Here is a 22,757-nt window from a genome sequence, read left to right as displayed (position 1 = left end):
TAAACATCATCTACTCATATTTTTATTTTAAGCCCTGAACTCTGATCTAAACTTCAGACTTACATCTACCTGCCATCCTACCTGAATGTCCAAGAAGTATATTAAATATTTTAAATAAACTTAACAAGATCCAAACACATCTTCTGATTCCCCTAACCCCAGTCACTGCTCTATTAATGATACTATCACTCACTTAGTTACTTAACCTTAAAACCTAGTAATTATCCTAAAATATTCTCTTTTCCCATATTATCACATTGGAAAACCTGTCAAATCTCTGTAATAACATACTCTGAATCCACCTACTTCCTTCCAGAGCCCCAGCCTCTGCTCTAGTCCAAAGCTTTCTATCTCTCACTAGACCACTGCACTAGACTTCAAATAGGTCTTGCTTCTTATATACTTATAGTCTTTTCTCCACACAGAATAGGCTGATTTCTTAAAAACAAATCAGATCATGCCACTCCTCTGCTTCCATTCCACCTAGAATAAAGTATACACTCCTTGTATGACCTAAACAGCTCCTAATGTTGTTGACCTCATCTCACACAACTCTTCCCCTTTATACTAAGGCCCTGTCTTGATAATTTTTAACATAATTCACCATCATGATCTGCTTATATACGCCTTATACAAAGTAACTAATTTAGTTACTATTTTTCACCTCGAGCCATCCGCTCAGAATATATTTTACTTCAGGCAAGTATGCTCAGTTGCTCGGTCGTGTCAGACTCTTTATGACTCTGTGGACTGTAGCCCACCAGGTTTCTCTGTCTATGGAATTCTTCAGGCAAGAAGACTGGAGTGGGTTGTCAGTTCCTTCTCCAGGGGATCTTCCCAACTCAGGGATTGAACCCACGTCTCCTGCATCTCCTGCATTGGCAGGTGCATTCTTTACCATGAGCCACCTGAGAAGCCCCATATTTTAATTTATTTAAAATAAAATGGAAACAGATTTCTAAATATATTCTAAATATAGAATTTTTACTGAAATAAAAGAAAAATAACACATTCTAATAGGAACATTACCTTTAAAATTAAATTTTAAAAATTACCTCCTAAACTTATCTTTCTTGTCCTTTAAATCATCAACTTCATTGTGTGTAAACAGATCAGCTATACGTGTAAGAAGATTTGCATTAATACAGTTCATGTTGCATGGAGTAGCTACAATGGCATTCATATTTTTGTGGCAATACTGTATACACTGTTCAACCTAAACAAAAAACACAGAAAATAAGTGTTGAAGGTGGAAACAGAAAGGATAATGTCATATCAACACTTTTCAAAGATAAAGATTCATTAAAGGCTTAATCCATGTATTGCTAAGCAATAACTTAGCTCTGCCTGTTTGCGTTAAACTATACTGTTCCAAAGTGGTCTAGTATGTCAAATTTATACAAACGTAGCTGGAAAAAATTTCAAACTTCTTAGAATATTTTGAACAACAATGTAATGAACATCTTTCATGATTGTGGCAGATATAAATTTTAAGTCCACAAACTCAAGGGTACAGATATGTGACTTTCTATCATAAACTTAGTGACAATTTTACATCTCCATTTCTCTAACAGAAACAATTTCAGTCACTTTAGGGTTTTCTCAGTTCTGTTGTGCTTGCTTTCTGCCTTTCTTCAATGTCAGGTATATTTATTTACTTTTCAGGGTAGATTGTGTTTTGGGGAAAAACAGCACTGGTTAATTATGTATTCTTCTAAATATTTTGCTATGACATAAAAATCATTCTTTAGGTCTTAGATTACAAAAATCAAAACTCATAGACTCTTTTAGTCTCTCTTTTTTTCCTATTAACACTCCCCTGAAGCAATTAATACCAACAACAGAAGAGGGAAGGACTAAGAAGTACAAAAATACAATAAAACCTCATACAAATAAATGAACTTCACATCTGTTAACACAGTAAAGGAATATTTTGCTCTGTGTAGTTTTACAAGAGGTTAAAAGCAAATATTCATTTAAAACTACAAAAAACAAAAAAAAACATTTGAATGATAAAGAAATTTATTAAATAAAAGGAAAAAGAAGAAAAATATATTCAGTGTTAACAGTCTGATATGTATATATTGTGCTTTTATGTTTCATCAACTACTTTTAACAACAGACATAAGCATGTGGTTTACACATACAAAATCACATCTTTTAGCAGTTGGGCATTCACTTTTTAGTTTGCTTAACTATAAATGAAAGACACAAATAAACAGTATAAGCTTAAACCAATTACTTAAATAGTAAAACAAATATGTTCCAATTAATTTTCTTTTAATTTGGTTTTATGGCCAAATCCCTTTTGGGGCAAAATTAATTCTGTTTAGTTTCATCTGATGCTACTGTTACCTCCTCCCTTGAGGATGAATTGCTAGCTCTATAGGCATCCTATGCAAATGACACACAGTAGCCTTTAGCCTTTCCCAATAGAACAAAGTCCTCCAAACACCAGCAGCTTATTCTAATGAATCAGTCTTCAATCAACAACGACTTTAGGAAGATGTCTCCAAATTTTCTAGACACTTGAAGAAAACATCACCAAGCATAGGTGAATAGAAGAGTTGGATCTTTTGTTAACACTTACCAGCGAATCCATTTTCAAAAACTCTGAAGAAATAAGAATTGAAATGACATTTCCTGGCTCTAAAAAAGAGAGAGAGAAAAAATTAAATTCTCCTTTTGATTTTCATCTCAGTCTCCTTAGAACAGGCTCCTTCTCACCTTAAAAGACGAGGTTACTTTAATAAGAACAATTTAATAAAATCTTACTATGGCTTATATGCAAGGAAGAAAGAAAATGCAAAGTTAAAATTTAGGGTATAGAGAAAACATATAGCAAATTTGCCCTGGAATTAGATTTACATCAAGTAAAAAGACTCTAGTTAAAGATGTGATATATACTAATTCCTCCTTAACTAAACCAGGGGAAAAGATAATTAAAATTGAGAATATAACTCATCACACAAAAATCATAGTGAAGTTATTTCAAATGTGGTTCAAATGCTTGTTATGAACAAATGCTTAATTTAAAAGATTCTTAAAGATAATATAAAATTTACTATTGCAGAAATGAAAAATTACTTCCTACAGGCAGACTTCAAAGGCACAACCAGGGAAAGGGGATGCTGGCTGATGCTATCATTTCAGTAAACCTCAGTCATTTTCCATGAGTTATATTTAAGGAAAAAGAAACATTTTGATATTTACTGTTACAGTACTAAGACAGTCCTCCTAAATAAAGGACTATGTACACAATAATTATAATAAGTAATCCCAATCTTTCCTTAAATAACAATTCTAGATGGAAGGTTCTCAAAGAGAAATGGTAAAGAGAGGAAGGAGTTGGTGAAAAATTTCAACTATAATATGACCCATTCCAGTTAAGACCCAAGGTCTAGATTATTAGCAATGTAATTAAGCATTTTGCTAGTTTTCCTAGTTAAAGATTGCTTTTATAGAAGCTTAACATTTGTAGCCACTGATTTAAGGTTCAAGATTACAGAAAGACCAAGTTTGCTCCATTTTTTTTACCTTTTGACTGGTTGAAAATTTTGATTTAGCAATTTTGCAATTTTAAGAACCATTAGAAATCTTTTCCCTTAATTTGGTCACAAAAAAGTATTAAATTATGAACTTCCTCAGAAGACTTTTATACTGTCTGTATAAATTTATTTACTAGTAAGAAATTAGAAATATTTTGATATTACTGTAAATTGTAATTCTAGTGCACAGAAATACTTATATTAAACCCCATTAGAGTGATTTCCTATACTAGTCAATGCCCAAAAAACATTACTTAGTAATTACTCTTCTTATCATCTAGAACACTGGTTCTCAAACTTTTGCTCTCAAAACCTATATTCAAAAAAAAATCTTAAAAGCTGAAATTCCTAGACAGCTTTTCTTTAAGTGGGTTATATCTACTGTATTTACTATACTGGAAAATAAAACAGAAAAAAATTAAAATATTTATTATTCTTTTTCAGTGAATTAATAAACTCATTACATATTAACATAATTTTATGAAAATGTATTTTTCAAAACAAAATGAAAATAACAGTTTGATATTTTCTATAAATCCCTTCAGTGTCTGACTTAAAGGCAGATAGTTTGAGTCTCACATCTGTTTCCACACTGAATTTGTGGGTAGTCTTTCTTAAAAGTTAGTTGCAATGGGAATCAAAATCATACTAAGAGCATTTCCTATTCTGCTATCTCAAAATTCTCTGATTTGCCTTGCACTTAGAATGGATCTTTAATCTATGCAAGATTTTTTGTTAACATCATGCATCGATCATTTAAAAGACACTGGTTTGTTTACTGAGTTATGCAGATCTTCCAAATGTTGAAACATTTCATTATACATTATATTAAAAAGTCTTATTTGTTAATATTTAAAGAAAAGTCTTTAAATATACAGCAACTATCAAGCACGTGGAAGCAGATACAAGTTTTCCAAAACTCTTAATTCTTACTTGAAAGCATGAATTTTATCACGGGCAACAAATATTGTTAGTTATTTCCCTTTCATTGACTGGCTAACTTAATTCATTTTCAACAAACCGCCTGTCCGGGACACGCCCTGGTCCTAGCGGTCAGCGTGCTGAGCTTTCACTGCCGTGACCTGGGTTCAGCCTCTGCTTGGGGAACTGAGATCCTGCAAGTTGTGCAGTGCAGCCAAAGGAAAAATTAGAAAATAAAAAAGGAGGAAAGTATCTGCCAGATGCTTAAGTGAGGGTCTGTCAGCCATTCTTCCAAGTAAAAACGGTTTTGTAAGAAAGCAGCTAATTTAGCTTGCAACTCAGGCAGCTTGTACGAGTGCTTTTCCTTAAGACAGCCGTCACACTCCGGTGAGCAGCAAGAGTGCACTTCCTCAGCATCAAGTAGAATGTCAAAAGAATGTACAGTCAAGAGTCAAAAGTTAATAAAACTAGTCACTTTTACTGCCTCATCAAGGATATTCCTAAGAGAAACTATTTTTTCCTTTTCTTTTTTTCCCGTTTTTACGATGAGCACATGGGTTGAAGGACACAGTGACCACTCATACTACATGATGCTCCTTCCTTGATGTGTGCTAAAGCTCCAACAGTTCTATCCTCTATTACTTCTGCACTTTCTGAACAAATGTCAACATAGAGGGAAAAATGATAAATAACATCCTGGCATTATTAAGCAGATTCCCTTGATGTTGTGGGTCCTCTGAAAGGATCTTTAGGACGCCAGTGGTAGGCCATCGTAACATACAGTGAAAATGGCTAATCTAGAGACCTGTCCATTGGCCATAAACTCACTAAAATTTGCTAAAAAGGAATGCGGTATCAGTTTTCTAAACAGTGATTACTAATCTGAACATAAATACTAAGGTGTGAACAATTTTCCACATTTCCTATTTGGCCTGAAGCAACTATCAACTGACACAAAAATTTCACTACAAAGTAAGTAATAGATTGTCTTTTACCTAAAGAGGGCATCTCACAATCTTTATTCTCCTTAGTGTTCCTTTTAACATATTTTATCAACCAGTTGAAAATGTGAACGTCACAATGAACTGAAATGTCCACCTCTTCCCAGCGCTGGGCATCCACAGATAAATATTCAGCAAAGTACTTCATTTCTGATATCAAAAGATCTCGTGGGCAAATAAAATCTTCTTTCAAGTTTTTTGCTTCATCACATACATGGATCACCATGTTTGGCCTTCATGAAAAATGTTACACAGAAATGAAATTATTAGAGTTTTAGAAGAGGAGCCAATAATATTGACATTTATTGGAAGTATGAGAACCAGATGTTTTTCAAGGTTTTAACCACATATCAGTTTTACAAGACTTGACATTCAGAAGTTTACATTAGCACCTTTCTACCCTGATCAGTATCTGAAAACTATGACTAATTTTAGTTAAGCTACTGACTTAGTAAAACAAAATTTTTTTACTATAGAACTAATAAAAGGTTTGAAGCTTATTATTTTCAAATATAAGTTAATTATAGTGTTTTTAAAAAATACCAATTCACAAAGAAAAATTAAATTACAATTTCTAGTTCTTGTGAGCAACATAAAACAGCACTTTTACATGGTAATGGATATAGAAAGGAGATAAAGATGAAACACTAGAATTTTCTTACTATTAATGAATGGGAAAAAGTTAAAATTATTCATTGAATAGTGAATAATTAGCGTAGCTATTTTGTTATTTTTAACAGCTAGAAAGCTTGTTTCTAGGCATTCAATAAATATAAATCAGTAAATGTGGTTTAAAAATTGAACACTACAACGTGCTTATTTACACATTTAAAAAACAATTTAAGAATAGGTTTAGATGATATATCAGAAAGACTATTTCAAAAATTGTATACTCTTTGAATGTATATGCCCTTGAAAATTATATTACCTCAAAAAGAAATACTTGTGTGATCCACAACTGCCTTCATGTCATTACAAAAGGAAGAGATTAAATAGGAAGAGATACACTAATCTACAATAGGAATTTAATATGTATTTAAATGAACTTCAAACATTTTTAACACAAAGAAATTACATCTGAAGTAAAACTGGCAACAGAAAAAGGATTAATAATCAGTGCCTTGTCAAAATAAAGGAATTTAAGCAACTTTGCAAACTGTTCTTCCAAAGACATTACGGTCAAAATATAAACAGGTAATGGCTGGTATAATGAAACATGAAAATTCAGTGAATTTTTGGGCCAAAACATGAAATACTAACTAATAATAGTTAAAAAATTAACTTGATAAATTTTTATGCTACACAAACAAACCTATCAGTTAAAAAATCTATCTGAGGGGACTTCCCTGGTGGTCCAGTTGTTAAGAATCTGCCTTGCAATGCAGGGGACACGGGTTTGATCTCTGATTGAGGAAATAAGATCCCACATGCCATGCAACCAAGAAAAAGTATTTGTTGAACATTAAGAATATATTGTTTGAATATCTGTCATGGTAAAAATAAAATTTTTAAAAATCTATGTGAGTAAAGTAAATTTCACTAAGCTATAAAAGGGTGAAATTTTTTTATTGTGGTAAAATATACATAAAGTAAATGCACTCATATTATTATGCAATTATGCAATTATCTCTAGAATCCATCCCCAGAACTTTTCAAAAGGGTAAATTTTATGATATGTGTTATTAAAAAACTATCAAAACTGAAAATACCCAAAGGAACCTTTAGAGATAATGAAAATGTTCTTTGTCTTCATTGGTTATATGGCTAGCATTCATCAAAAGTGAATACTCAAAATATGTGCAGTTTATTGTATGTAAAATACACAAAACAATACAAAATTATTAAAACTTGCATTACATTGAAATATATATTTAAATTTTAAAATGTTTCTATAATGAGTAATTATATCCAAATAGTTCTAAAATACACATCCAGTTTCTTTAATAAAGTTGCAGAACTAATGGCAGAGATTTTTCTTTGGGTTTTAAAGGTTGCTTTCCAAAACTTTACATTAATGGATGTTATTTCTAACATTTATAAGATGAAAATGAATTCTTAAAGTGGAAAACTGTTGTCTAATTTATAAGTAGTATGAATAAGCCATATGTTCACCTAACTAAGCAGTTGTTGATAGTTCAACACATCAACTACCCTGATATCAACTGTTTCAGCAACTGTGTAATGTGAAATTCCTAAATTATGGTAACTGATATATATAATCATCATTCATATATTTTATAATTTGAAGTTGATATTCATATTAAAAGCTTATCTAGCAAAGAACCAGCCTCCTACCCTTCAGATTCTTCAGTCTTTTCTCCACCATTATGAGTAGTACAATTTTCACTTTCTGAAGAACAATTCCTTGTGGAAGCTATACTATGTCTTCCTTAAATACAGAAACAAACACATACAAAAACAAAGCGGGGAGGTTAGCATTTCTAGCTGAAAGTGGGTTTTTACTTACTGAATGGTTATACTATAAATGCATGGTTTCCAAGAGTAGTTAATGATGGTACTTTGTTAGGTGCCTTAATATTTCTAAAGGTATATGAAAGAAACAGTATGAAAAACAGTCACAAACTGCTAACATTACACTGAAGATTAAAAAAAAATACTAACCTGGTATGTAGGGACAGGGGTCAAATGTTCAAAAGCCTACAATAGAATTTCTCTTCCTGAAGCAAACTTTTGTATCAATATTCTGCTACTGCTGAGATTAAAACAATTCACTACATTGAAGATTTCTAAAACCAGCTGTTCTTTTCAATGTAATGTGGAGAACATCTCCCACACCCTGCTTTTGTGTCATCTGAAGCTACTGTTGACTTTCATAGAGGGGAGCTGTAAAAAAGGTATCGTGAGAGACAAGCGAGATTCTCTCAGTTAAAAAAAAAATTAAGTAAGAGATACAGGTCAAATTCCTCTAAATTTTATGACACAAATAGGCTAACATAATGGAGTAGTAGATTTTAATATACTGAAAACCTTTTTTTTTTGGTAATACTGTTGGCCATGTATGTTAACATCTAAATTTTTTAAAAATATAGCAAAGACAAATTTCTAAAGCTCACGAAGATACAAATACTAACAGATTTTTCCCATTAAGGTTTCTATTAACCTTTAAATAAAGTTGACTGGAATGCATAATATTTTTCAGAATTATCATAAGGACAAATACTGCCTTTTGCTTTTAAAACCTTACCTGTTTTAGAAACTGTATCCTGACCAACTGGAGTCTCCTGAAATTCTCCTTGTGTGTCAAGAAGCGAGGATTTGATGTATGTGGCTAACGTTTCAACAGGACTCTCTCCAGCAGCCATGAGGGGACTATACTGGTTGTCCACAGGTGAACTTCCACTGCTCTTCAGCTCATCAAACCTCTTTGCACACTGTAACGGCATAAAGGAAGGAAATGCAGGTCTGGGGATTTTAATCATTTTTTATAAGTGAAAAATTAATCTCTTGGGTAACATCTAGAAAACCAGTGCATATTTCAATACATGAAAACCTCTGACTTACTTTATTTTTTTTAAAATTCAGGGTAGGTCTTTAAAAATATACTTTAACTCAAAGCCATAATATATTTATATACTTGTAGGAAAATGAAGAATGCCTTCACTAACCATATTTCCCAGTGATCTATGTCTATTATCAGTTGACAATTTAAAAACTTTAGTTAAAAACTTGGCTGTTATTTTCACACTGAGTTTTCACCAGGAACAAGACCAAATTCTAACCTTCAACAGAAAACAAATCAAAAAGTATCTGATTTGTGATCCTAGATTTTCTTCATTAAAATAATGAGTCTTTGTTCTTACCAACAGTGAGGTTCACCTTGCACAAAATACTGTAGTAACACTTATTTATGTAGTAACAGTGAGGTTCATCTTGCACAAAATACTGCAGTAACACTTGAAAACACTTATAAATATATGGCCACATATTTGGGCAGTTTGTTCTAGCACAATGTTCTCCCTTAACTCATTGTCAGTCATAGAATTAATTTAGAAAGAACAGATTAGCAGTGAAAAAAAATACAATAGACTGGAAAATATCAAGAATGCATTAAGCATAGTAAGGCTAAGTTGTCCATGAAAATGTCATTTCTGAGCGTACTAGGTCACAACACAAAATGCCTTCCTTAATGTGGGTCTTTGTCAGATAGCACTTCTATAGTATTCATGTTTAAACCTCCGTCAACAGCAATGTGGATGGCAAGTTACACAGCAGACCAAGTAATATGGGAGGTGCAAAAGGAGAAAAATATATCTACATACACACATATATGGTAAGTGAATAATGCATTGGGTATGGCATTATTCATTTACTACGCAGATATTTACCAGGTGCCCAGTAGATATTGAGCACCATTTTAATGAAGATTGTTTACTAATAGTATTATAGTACTATTACTACAAACAAATGCCTACTCAAGGTTTAGTCCTTTGAAAACACATTTAAAAGATATATAAGTAAAGGACTTCCCTGGCGGTCCAGTGGTTAAGACTTTGTGCTTCCACTGCAGGGGGTACAAATTTGACCCCTGCTCCTGCAACTAAGATCCTATAAGCCATGCAGTGTGGCCAAAAAGAAAAAAAAATTTTTTTTCAATTGGGTGAATCTGAATACACAGTGGATATTAGATGATACAATGGAGTTACTATTAATTTTCCTAGGTTTGACCATGATACTGTAGCTAGGTAGTTATATAATAATATTCTTATTTTAAGAGGTATGCTGCAGTCTATGGAGTGATGTCTGAAACTTACTTTTATTTATTTTTTTAGAATATTTACTTATTTGGCTGCATCAGGTCTTATTTGCAGCATATGAGATCTAGTTCTTTGACCAGGAACTGAACCCAGGCCCCCTGCACTGAGAGCTCAGAGTCTCAAGCCACTGGACCACCAGGGAAGTTCCTGAAACTCACTTTTAAATGTCAAAAAAAAAAAAAAAAAAAGCTACATAAAGAAATCAAGCAAACATCTAGAATTGCTAACCCCAAATAAAGGATATAGGGATGCTATGCTCTTCTTTTAACCTTTCTATATGTTTGAAAATATTCACAATAAAAAGTTAGAAAAATGGTCAAATTCACACTTTTGCCTTGTTTTAAAAGCTAACATGTAAAAATCCAAAAGATGAAAAAGTATAGATTAAGGAATGATAATATATACTAAGTAAGTTCCTTCATCATTTCACAAAGACTTATAATCAAGGGCAAGTAATCTCTGTGGGTATGTTTTCTCAGCTGTAAAAGAAGAGGGTAGAACTTGGTTCATTCACTGATTCTGTAAGTACTGAGAGTGTATCATGGGAAAGGCACTAGTGATAATGCTTAAAATCTACTGGGTAAAATCGCTAATGTCCTTTCTACTTCTAGAAACCTGAGATGATTCACTCACTTTAGTGTTCCTTTCAATAGCAAAAATCCTGAGGTCCGTGTGCTCAAACTAGAGTTCAGAGATGAGTTACCAGAAAGAGTACCCTATAGAAGTTTTTAGGTTGCAAGTTTTGATTCTGAGGATTACATTAATAAAAATCATTTGAGTCATTAGGATGACAGAATATTTTAAGACAAAGTAGAAAACAGACTTAGTAGAGAAGAGATGTGTTAATGCCAAGGGAAGGCAAGTAATGTCTTGGTGCAAAACAAGGCTTCACCACAAGTTAAAGAGAGCAAAGTGGAGAAAGAATACAGGCTTTGAGGGGCTTTCAGCAATATAGGCTAAACACAAAAAAATTTTGTGCCACAAAAGACTATACCATATTTGCATTATAATTGCAATTTAATTTCAGCAAAACACTATTACTGATCACATTAAGTTTATTAGTTTGAATTATGTTGGTTTGAGTTTCCACTTGTGTCTATAAAATGTAAAATTTGGTTTATGATTATACAGGTGTGTTTATAGCTGGTATTGTTAGTGCACATTTAATTTCCACTGTGATAGTAATTTGGGTCATCATTGCAAGTTTTCAAGTTTTTTCTTTTAAAAAGGTCTGTATATTACTCAATTCTGGGAAGCACAGCATTAGCAATTTAATAATAAAATTGGATTTACAAAAGTCTTACCTACCTATTCAGTTGTAAATATGTAAAATAAGGCTGAATTTAATCATAGCAGGTGGGTTAATAAATCATAGATCTACATAGATTTTATATATAGTCAAATCATATTTTATGCATATTTAGTTTTTACATGCATATGAATATGTGAAACTCAAATACTTCTTCTTTCTTAGTAGTTACTCTTTTAAATTGATCACTTTTTCTGATTTCTTTTCACTAGCTATCTGGAAGACTGTTATTTACCTCTTTGGGTGTTAATCCAGGCACAAGCCTTGCCACAGTTTCCCAATTGATGGTCTGGTGGATTCCAATTAATGGGTAAAGGATCATGTCCAATACCATTTGGTTGTTATTGTTTAGGAAATTGTTGTTTTCTGAATATCCACGACTCATCTTTTGGAACTAGAAATAGAGAAGACAAATTTATTTGCATCTGAAATCCAAATGTTTTCAGAACATTGTAAGTCAGTTATAATTCATTCCTGAGAATTAACTGCTACTAAAAAAAAGAAAAATAAAACTGAACTAAAAATCAACACAGAATATATAGCTCAAGTCTCTTCAAATATAACAGCACTTGAATATTATGGACTGGCAGATACACGGATAGAAGGATGTGCACGCTTAGTTGCTCAGTCGTGTCCAACTCTTTGCAACTCCATGGACTGCAGCCCACGAGGCTTCTCTGTCCATGTGATTCTCCAGGCAAGAACACTGGAGTGGGCTGCCCTACCCTCCTCCAGGGGATCTTCCCGACCCAGGGATCAAACCCACATCTCCTAAGACTGTTGCACTGCAGGTTGATTCCTTACTCACTGCGCCATCGGGGAAGCCTAGAAGGATATACAGCTGGGTAAATATGTGATTTAAAAAATATGATAAAATGTTAAGGATAGAATATAAGTGATGGGTATACAAGTGTTCACTATAAAATTCTTTTGATTTTGCTGTATGTTAAAAGCTTTTCATAACAAAACAGAGAAAAAGTTGAATACAATATATCTTCCTTAAAAAACCCCTTATGTGTGGCTGATTTATATTTTGATTAGCAGTTCATGGATGGTGGAGCTAAATGGTGAAAAAAAAAAATAGTTACATGATAATTTCATTGCAGTCCCAAGCCATACTTTCTCGCTCTGTGATTGAATGTCCATGCTACAATGAAGGCTGAGTATACTTAATTTGATAGATGTAAAGAGCTGGACATGACTGAGTGACTGAACTGAACTAGATCAAATGAAACTTAGAACCAAGTTAATCTGACATTTTAGGATAAGCATAAAAGTTATTGTGCATGTGATTATGAATTACATATGGTGAGGAGATTATATTAACAAATGTAATTAGCACTGTTTTTATATGTTTGAAACATTTTTTGTAAAGTTCTCTTATTCCTTTTCTTCAGAAGCAATGTGGCGACTGGCCTGACAAGGTTTAACCCTTACACACACCCCAACACACACTCTGACTCTCATATATAAAAAGCCACAGCACCTCCACACACATACACACTCACACTCACTCCTGCAGAATGGTAGCTTCCCCTGCTTCTTTACTAGGTTCCCCACCCTGGTCCTACTATCACATATCCTCTGGTTCAATCCAGGAGACCTTGAATCAAGTGACTAAAGGTGTGTCCAAAATCTTCAGGCAACATGATGACCAAGAAAAAAAGTCTCTAGAAGGCTTTCCAAAGGGATGTACCTCAATAAACATTCAGTGAGTACCAACTATAAGCCAGGCCAAGCACTGGGGATACCATAAAAAATATGGCATGGTCCCTGTCCTCAAGGAGTTTACTATCAGAGAGCTGAGGATACAGGTAGACAAACAAATGATTTTAATATCATCTGCTGAGAGCCAAGCAGAGGCGAGCCATGCAAGGGCAGAGGAGGGACAAATAATAACTGTTGTATTTGGAGGAGGGGAAGACCAGTATTAAGGAGAAAAAGAATCTATCTCCTTCAACCTTAAGAGAATTTTAAGAACTTATTTATCAGGTGTTTACTAGTAGGCTGGAGCTGTACTAAGGTTTTTATATAACTTATTTCAATTCTCATCACAACCCTATAAGATAGAGTCTTTCCCCAATTTTACAAGATGAAGAAACACATTCAGAAAACTTAAATAATTTGGACAAGGCCACAGAGCTAATAAGAGGCAGAAGAAAGACCCACGTAAAACTGACTCTCAGATCCATGCTCTTTCCATTATATTCGAAAAGTAGAGTATAGAGGAGATAGCAAATGGGAATGATGGCTTAGGGTAGAGAGAGACAGAGTCTAAACATTATGTAGTTAGTAATGATTCAATGAAGCAATTTCCAAAGCTTCTGTTTGTGAGCCAAGGGAGAGAAAAGGCTGTGGTACTGAAGGAAAAAAGAAGCTACTCCCTTCAAATTTAAAAAATTTTGAGAATTTATGTCAATTATACTTCAATAAAGCTGAAATTGTTAAAAAAAAATTAACATTTGCTGAGCCTCCACCATGGACCAGGCATTGTATCTGAAGTCAGAATGGAAATTTACAGAAATGGCAACCCACTCCAGTACTCTTGCCTGGAAAATTCCATGGATGGAGGAGCATGGTAGGCTACAGTACATGGGGTTGCAAAGAGTCGGACACGACTGAGTGACTTCACTTTCTATGACTTTTTTGGGCTCTAAAATCACTGCGGATGGTGACTGCAATCATGAAATCAGAAGACGTTTGCTTCTTGGCAGGAAAGCTATGACAAACCTAGATAGTGTGTTGAAAAGCAGACACATTACTCTGCTGACAAAGGTTCATATAGTCAAGGCTACGGTCTTCTCAGTGATCACGTGCGGTTGTAAGAGCTCGACCGTAAAGAAGGTGGAGCCCCAAAGAATCGATGCCTTTGAACTGTGTTGCTGGAGAAGACTCCTGAGAATCCCTTGGAGCAAGGAGATCAAATCAGCCAATCCTATGGGAAATCAACCCTGAACACTCACTGGAAGGACTGATGTTGAAACTGAAACTCCAGTATTTGGTCATCAGATGCGAACAGCTGACTCACTGGAAAAGTCCCTGATGCTGAGGGCAGATTGAGGGCAGAAGAGGGCACCTGAGGATGAGAAGGCTGGATGGCATCTCCAATGCAATGGACATGAACTTAGGGCAAACTTCGGGAGATGGTGAGGGACAGGCATGACTGGCATGACGCAATTCATGGGGTTGCAAAGAATGAGACACGACTGGGTAACTGAACAACAACAACAATGGCTTTATTGATGCTGAATCTGTGCTGGAAATATAATCCCCCAAAACAAAACTGTTCTTATGGAAAAATGTTACCTATTTTAGGAAAAGCAGTATAAAGCGGAGATACACCGACACACTACTACAGTGGAAGAAGCAATGCACAGAGAAATCTGAAACTTAGGTTTGAGGTTTAACTCCACACAGATTAGTCAGAGCAGGTCATCTGAACTTCTGCAATGAAAATTAAGTGATAGTAATACCTATGAAAAGTGAAAGTGAAAGTCACTCAGTCGTGACAGACTCTTTGTGACCCCATGGACTAAACAGTCCATGGAATTCTCCAGGCCAGAATACTGGAGTGGGTAGCCTTTCGCTTCTCCAAGGGATCTTCCAAACCCAGGGACTGAACCCAGGTCTGCCACATTGCAGGTGGATTCTTTATCAGCTGAGCCACAAGGGAAGCCCAAGAATACTGGAATGGGTTGCCTATCCCTTCTCCAGCATATCTTCCTGACCCAGGAATTGAACCAGGTCTCCTGCATTGCAGGCGGATTCTTAACCAACTGAGCTATCAGGTATACCTCTAACTGACTTTATATAAATAACCAAAGAGATTATTTTGTGAAAGCACTGTGAAAAAAGCACCTCACAAATGTGATGCAGCATAAAATAACAGTACCTATGGTAAGGACCTAACAGAAGCAGAAGATATTAAGAAAAGGTGCTAAGAATACACAGAAAGTGAGGTTGCTCAGTCGTGTCCAACTCTTAGTGACCCCATGGACTGCAGCCTACCAGGCTCCTCCGTCCATGGGATTCTCCAGGCAAGAACACTGAAGTGGGTTGCCATTTCCTTCTCCAATAAGAATACACAGAAGAACTGTACAAAAAAGATCTTCATGACCCAGATAATCATGATGGTGTGATCACTCACCTAGAGCCAGACATCCTGGAATGTGAAGTCAAGTGGGCCTTAGGAAGCATCACTATGAACAAAGCTAGTAGAGGTGATAGAATTCCAGTTGAGCTATTTAAAATCCTAAAGGATGATGCTGTGAAAGTCCTGCACTCAATATGCCAGCAAATTTGGAAAACTCAGCAGTGGCCACAGGACTGGAAATGGTCAGTTTTCATTTCAATTCAAAAGAAAGGCAATATCAAAGAATGCTCAAACTATTGCACAATTGCACTCATCTCACACGCTAGTAAAGTAATGCTCAAAATTCTCCAAGCCACACTTTAACAACATGTGAACCATGAACTTCCAGATGTTCAAGCTGGATTTAGAAAAGGCAGAGGAAGCAGAGATCCAATTGTCAACGTCTATTGGATCATTGAAACAGCAACAGAGTTCCAGAAAAACATCTACATCTGGTTTATTGACTATGCCAAAGCCTTTGACTGTGTGGATCACAATAAACTGTGGAAAATTCTGAAAGAGATGGGAACACCAGGCCATCTGACCTGCCTCTTGATAAGTCTGTATGCAGGTCAGGAAGCTATGGTTAGAAGTGGACATGGAACAACAGACTGGTTCCAAATAGGAAAGGTTCCAAATAGGAAAAGGAGTACGTCAAGGCTGTATATTGTCACCCTGCTTATTTAATTTATATGCAGAATGCATCATGAGAAACGCTGGGCTGGATGAAACACAAGCTGGAATCAAGGTTGCTGGGACAAATATCAATAACCTCAGATACGCAGATGACACCGCCCTTGTGGCAGAAAGTGAAGTAGAACTAAAGAGCCTCTTGATGAAAGTGAAAGAGGAGAGTGAAAAAGTTCACTTAATGCTCAACATTGAGAAAACTAAGATCATGGCATCAGATCCTATCACTTCATGGCAATAGATGGGGAAACAGTGGAAACAGTGGCAGACTTTATTTTTTAGGGCTCCAGAATCACTGCAGATGGTGACTGCAGCCATGAAAATAAAAGACACTTACTCCTTGGAAGGAAAGTTATGACCTAGCTAGTCAGCATATTAAAAAGCAGAGACATTACTTTGCCAACAAAGATCCATCTAGTCAAAGTTATGGTTTTTCTTGTAGTTATATATGGATGTGAGAGTTGGACTATAAAGAAAGCTGAACATTGAAGAATTGATGCTTTTTAAGAAGACTCTTGATAGTCCCTTGGACTACAAGGAGATCCATCCAGTCCGTCCTAAAGGAAATCAGTCCTGAACACTGATTGGAAGGACTGATGTTGAAGCTGAAACTCCAATACTCTGGCCACCTGATGGGAAGATCTGACTCATTTGAAAAGACCCTGATGCTGGGAAAGACTGAAGGTGGGGAGGAGAAGGGGATGACAGAGTATGAGATGGTTGGATGGCATCACCAACTCAATGGACATGAGTTTGAGTAAACTCCGGGAGTTGGTGATAGACACGGAGGCCTGGCGTGCTGCATTCCATGGGGTTGCAAAGAGTTAGACACGACTGAACGACTGAACTGAACTGAACACGTAGGATTAAGCTAAGGATGAGACATGTTTAAATGTTGGAATGGGGAACTGGAATGCAGAAACTCTCAGCGAAGCGTTAACAATGATTAGTACTACATCACTGTATATGTAAAACACTGATGTCGGACATCGGGTGGTAGACATAATAGATTTATCCTATGTGTTTCTGCATGAACATTAGAAAGAAACAAGAAAATTACAGCTTCCTAGCAACCACACAGGTACCTTGCAGAAGGCCCAGAATCGTGTTGTGTATGGAACCTGGAGCTAGACTGCCCAAATTTCTGTCCTGATTCTACCACTTAAGGTATTATCTGGTTCAGATTACATATCTCTATGCCTGAGTTTTCTCATCTGTAAAACAAATAATAATAGTAGCTAGCCCATATAGTTTTGAAGATACATGGACAGTGTTACCTGGCACTTAGTACTATGTAATGTTTATAATAGTAACACTATCATTCCAAAGAGCCTAGGAGTAAAGATTCACAAAGATAAATATAACAGATGAAAGGAGAGACAGTGACTTTCCAATGAAGTAAGCTCTCAACAAAATGAGTGGAAAATCATATCTAGATTCTTATCTAGTTACCATTTCCAGCAGTACAACCTATGATTTCAATGGTATCGGCTATAGCACAGGAAAATAATACCTACCTCTGACATTATTGTAAGGATTAGATAATACATATAACACACTACCTGGCATACAGAAGGTGATCAAATTATTTCTTATTTTGGCCACTTTACTGGCATAAAATTTTTCAAAAACTACTTTTAAGAACTGTAAAACACTGCCTTGAGTTCAGCTGAAAACAGATTTTACAGAACTTCATTGTTTTCTACTTGTGTACCTAGGACATCATCACTTCATACCACAGTTAAGTTGAGAACTATGTTGGGGCATGGAGTATTTTATTACAATTCTGTTTGGGCCTCAATAGAAAACAGTCTGAAAACAGAATACAGGGCAAGGATTTGGGTGTTGTTTTTTTACTTTATTTCCAAAAAGATTACTTAAAAATTTCTAAAATATTTATTGTGACCTACAATGTGCAGGTACCTGTTAGCTAATCAAAAATACAGTTCATATAAAATATTTTCAAACTTGTATGTGTATTCCATACTTGTATAAATACTCATTTATAATACATATGTTTAAGAATAATTTACATCATCTAACACTGACATTTTAGGAATCAGCAAACTAAAATGGACTGGAATGGGTGAACTTAACTCAGATGACCATTATATCTACTACTGTGGGCAGGAATCCCTTAGAAGAAATGGAGTAACCATCATAGTTAACAAAAGAGTCCGAAATGCAGTACTTCGGTGCAATCTCAAAAACGATAAGATGATCTCTGTCCGTTTCCACTGTAAACCATTCAATAACACAGTAATCTAAGTCTATGCCCTGACCAGTAATGCTGAAGAAGCTGAAGTTGAATGGTTCTATGAAGACCTACAAGACCTTCTAGAACTAACACCCAAAAAAGATGTCCTTTTCTTTATAGGAGACTGGAATGCAAAAGTAGGAAATCAAGAAATACCTGGAGTAACAGGCAAATTTGGTCTTGGAGTACAGAATGAAGCAGGGCAAAGGCTAATAGAGTTTTGCCAAGAGAACGCACTGGTCATAGCAAACACCCTCTTCCAACAACACAAGAGACAATGCTACACATGGACATCACCAGATGGTCAATACCGAAATCAGATTGATTATATTCTTTGCAGCCAAAGATGAAGAAGTTCTATACAGTCAGCAAAAACAAGACCATGAGTTGACTGTGGCACAGATCATGAACTCCTTATTGCAAATTCAGACTTAAACTGAAGAAAGTAGGGAAAACCACTAGACCACTCAGGTATGACCTAAATCAAATCCCTTATGACTATACAGTGGAAATGAGAAATAGATTTAAGGGACTAGATCTGATAGATAGAGTGCCTGATGAACTATGGATGGAGGTTCGTGACATTGCACAGGAGACAGGGATCAAGACCATCCCCAAGGAAAGAAATGCAAAAAGGCAAAATGGTTATCTGAGGAGGTCTTAAAAATAGCTGCAAATAGAAGAGAAACAAAAGGTAAAGGAGAAAAGGAAAGATATACCCATTTGAATGTAGAGTTCCAAAGAACAGCCAGGAGAGATAAGAAAGCCTTCCTCAGTGATCAATGCAAAGAAATAGAGGAAAACAAGAGAATGGGAAAGACTAGAGAGCTCTTCAAGAAAATTAGAGATACCAAGGGAACATTTCATGCAAAGATGGGCACGATAAAGGACAGAAATGGCACGGACCAGAAGATATTAAGCAGAAGATATTAAGAAGAGGTGGCAAAAAAAAAAAAAAAAAGAAGAGGTGGCAAGAATACACAGAAGAACTGTACAAAAAAGATCTTCACGACCCAGATAATCACGATGGTGTGATCACCAACTTAGAGCCAGACATTCTGGAATGCGAAGTCAAGTGGGCCTTAGAAAGCATCACTACAAACAATGCTAGTAGAGGGATGAATTCCAGTTGAGCTATTTCAAATCCTGAAAGATGATGCTGTGAAAGTCCTGCACTCAATATGCCAACAAATTTGGAAAACTCAGTAGTGGCCACAGGACTGGAAAAGGTCAGTTTTCATTCCAATCCCAAAGAAAGGCAATGCCAAAGAATGCTCAAACTACCGCACAATTGCACTCATCTCACATGCTAGTAAAGTAATGCTCAAAGTTCTCCAAGCCAGGCTTCAGCAATATGTAAACCGTGAACTTCCAGATGTTCAAGCTGGATTTAGAAAAGGCAGAGGAAGCAGAGATCAAACTGCCAACATTCGCTGGATCATCGAAAAGCAAGAGAGTTCCAGAAAAACATCTACTTCTGCTTTATTGACTATGCCAAAGCCTTTGACTGTGTGGACCACAACAAACTCTGGAAAATTCTAAAAAAGATGGGAATACCAGACCACCTGACCTCCCTCTTGAGAAACCTGTATGCAGGTCAGGAAGCTATGGTTAGAAGTGGACATGGAACAACAGACTGGTTCCAAATAGGAAAAGGAGTACGTCAAGGCTGTATATTGTCACCCTGCTTATTTAACTTATATGAGGTGTACATCATGAGAAACGCTGGGCTGGGTGAAGCAAAAGCTGGAATCAAGGTTGCTGGGAGAAACATCAATAACCTCAGATATGCACATGACACCAGCCTTGTGGCAAAAAGTGCAGAAGAATTAAAGAGCCTCTTGATGAAAGTGAAAGAGGAAAGTGAAAAAGTTGGCTTGAGGCTCAACATTGAGAAAACTAAGACCATGGCATCCAGTCCCATCATTTCATGGCAAATAGATGGGGAGACAATGGAAACAGTGATAGACTTTATTTTTTGGGGGGCTCCAAAATCACTGCAGATGGTGACTGCAGCCATGAAATTAAAAGACACTTGCTTTTGGAAGAGAAGTTATTACCAACATAGTCAGCATATTAAAAAGCAGAAACATTACTTTGCCAACAAAGATCCATCTAGTCAAAGTTATGGTTTTTCCAGTAGTCATGTATTGATGTGAAAGCTGGACTATAAAGAAAGCTGAGCGCAGAAGAATTGATGCTTTTGAACTGTGGTGTTGGAGAAGACTCTTGAGGGTCCCTTGGACTGTAAGGAGATCAAACCAGTCCATCTTAAAGGAAATCAGTCCTGAATATTCATTGGAAGGACTGATGTTAAAACTGAAACTCCAATACTTTGGCCACCTGATGCAAAGAACTGACTCCTTGGAAAAGACCCTGATTCTGGGAAAGATTGAAGGCAGGAGAAGGGGACGACAGAGGATGAGACAGTTGGATGGCATCACTGACTCAATAGACATGAGTTTGAGTAAACTCTGGGAGTTGGCAATGGACAGGGAGGCCTGGTGTGCTGTATTCCATGGGGTCACAAAGAGTCGGACATGACTGAGCGACTGAACTAACTGAATTTCATCTAAATGTGAAAAGCAATTTTTTTCTGTTGATATTTTCCTTACACAACTGAATCACACCAAGCAAGGGAAACTACCCAGTATTAATTCCAGTTAAACAAATGTTCAAGAAAGCATCCCTAGAGTCAGAATTCTCTCAGGGTAGCTGCAACTGTGCATCCCCTTCTGGAAAAGAAGTACAGACTTATCAAAAACTGCCAATAAGAAAAAGTTTGAAGCTCAAATTACACTATTACTAGATTTACTTCCATTCATGATAAAATATGAAAAAGGTGCTAATGTTTAGTATGAAACATGTTATTTACCAAAAATAAAAATTGTTTACTACTCTAAATACTCTACACTTTTTAACACATCTCATGCCCATTCCACGATGGGAGTTTAAATGTACTAACAAGACCAAACAGAGGGCCAAGACTGGCATCTGTTTTTTCTATTTTCAAATAGAAAAAGATACGGTAGACACAGACTTTTCCCTTAGGCTGAGAAGGATAAGTGCTAGAGGCGCCAGCAGGGCAGGTCAAAGGCCTCTGGCATAACAGAGGATGGGAGACAATACTGAGTCATCACCAGGGTAGAAGCCTTGTGCCCAGGCTTTCTGACCACGACAACGGGCATCTGACTTTCATAGTGAAGGAGAAAATAAAACCATAATTGAAACCTAGAAAGAACACATCAAAGTCCCGCAACCTTCGGTCCAGAGGCTCGCTGCACGGCACGTCCTCTAGGGCAGCCCGGACCTTGGAGGTCTCCCGCCTCCCCTCCCGGGCAGACACTCCGGGCGCTGAGCGGGTGAGGGGTAGACAAAGGCGCGGGGAAAGCAATGGGCCGAGGCAGGGGAAGATGCAGGGCAGGGACTAGGGGTGCGGCCAGGACGGCAGACGCTGTGCTCCCTCGGCTGGTTCACTGGAGAGACCGGCTTTGGGCATCTAGAGAAGGCAGAGCCGGCGGGTCGCTCGATGCACGTGGGGGCGTCTCGGGGGCACTTTCCACTAGCGAGACTCTGGCCCGGCCCTAAAGCGGAGGAGGCTGCAGAGGGGGCCGCTAGCCGCCAGCGGTAACGCCTCTCGTCGTACTTTCCGCCCCCGACCAGCCCCCGAGCTCCCTCGGCTCGTCACTCACCTCTAGGCCGCAATGGCCCTCGCTTCGCCCCCGTCACCTGCAGAGCCCGGCACCACCCACGCCATGAAACGGCAGCGACCAGACCCGCAAACCCAACCGCTGGGGTTCCAGCGCCCCGGGGCGGGGAACGCGGAGATCGACGCCGCCTGGCCAATCGCAGGCCAGCGCCGCAGCGGCGCAGCCAATGAACGACGAGCTCCTTTCGGGCTGCAGGGAGCGGGTGCTGCGAAGAGCGGCTACTCGGCCTCGCCTTTGACGGTTTCTTCCCCGCCCCCCTCGAATTCTTTCTCAGGCCTGTCGCAGTGCAGCGTCCCCACCCTCCCAGCGTCCTGTCTCTTAGCAACCAGATGCCCTCCAGAGCCAGAGCGCCACTCAGAATGATCGCCTCTGAGTCCAGAAGAAAGGGGGAAATGGGGGAGAAAGAACTCATAA

At 37.1% G+C, this 22,757-nt stretch overlaps 1 protein-coding gene across 4 annotated transcripts in view; it reads right to left on the bottom strand.

Annotated features, from left to right (window-relative positions):
• Positions 1 to 22,456, bottom strand: part of SANBR (SANT and BTB domain regulator of CSR) — a 57,666-nt gene extending 35,210 nt beyond the window's left edge. For 2 of the 4 annotated variants that reach the window (XM_043468644.1, XM_043468645.1), the window contains exons 1-7: positions 22,326 to 22,456; positions 11,790 to 11,948; positions 8,676 to 8,862; positions 7,766 to 7,859; positions 5,465 to 5,703; positions 2,591 to 2,649; positions 1,056 to 1,216 (exon numbers count right to left, since the gene is read on the bottom strand). In XM_043468644.1, coding sequence (XP_043324579.1) covers positions 1,056 to 1,216; positions 2,591 to 2,649; positions 5,465 to 5,703; positions 7,766 to 7,859; positions 8,676 to 8,862; positions 11,790 to 11,939 — 890 coding nt within the window. In that variant the 5' untranslated portion in view covers positions 11,940 to 11,948; positions 22,326 to 22,456. Of the gene's footprint in view, positions 1 to 1,055; positions 1,217 to 2,590; positions 2,650 to 5,464; positions 5,704 to 7,765; positions 7,860 to 8,675; positions 8,863 to 11,789; positions 11,949 to 22,325 lie in introns of those variants that run through there. The other 2 variants (XM_043468646.1, XM_043468647.1) reach the window with 2 other exon arrangements.
• Between the last annotated feature and the right edge of the window lie 301 nt (positions 22,457 to 22,757).

Source organism: Cervus canadensis, chromosome 5 (genome assembly GCF_019320065.1).
Source record: "Cervus canadensis isolate Bull #8, Minnesota chromosome 5, ASM1932006v1, whole genome shotgun sequence".
Classification (NCBI taxonomy): Eukaryota; Metazoa; Chordata; class Mammalia; order Artiodactyla; family Cervidae; genus Cervus; species Cervus canadensis.
Note: the sequence above shows the minus strand (reverse complement) of the source record. Positions and strands in the feature narration are given on the sequence as shown.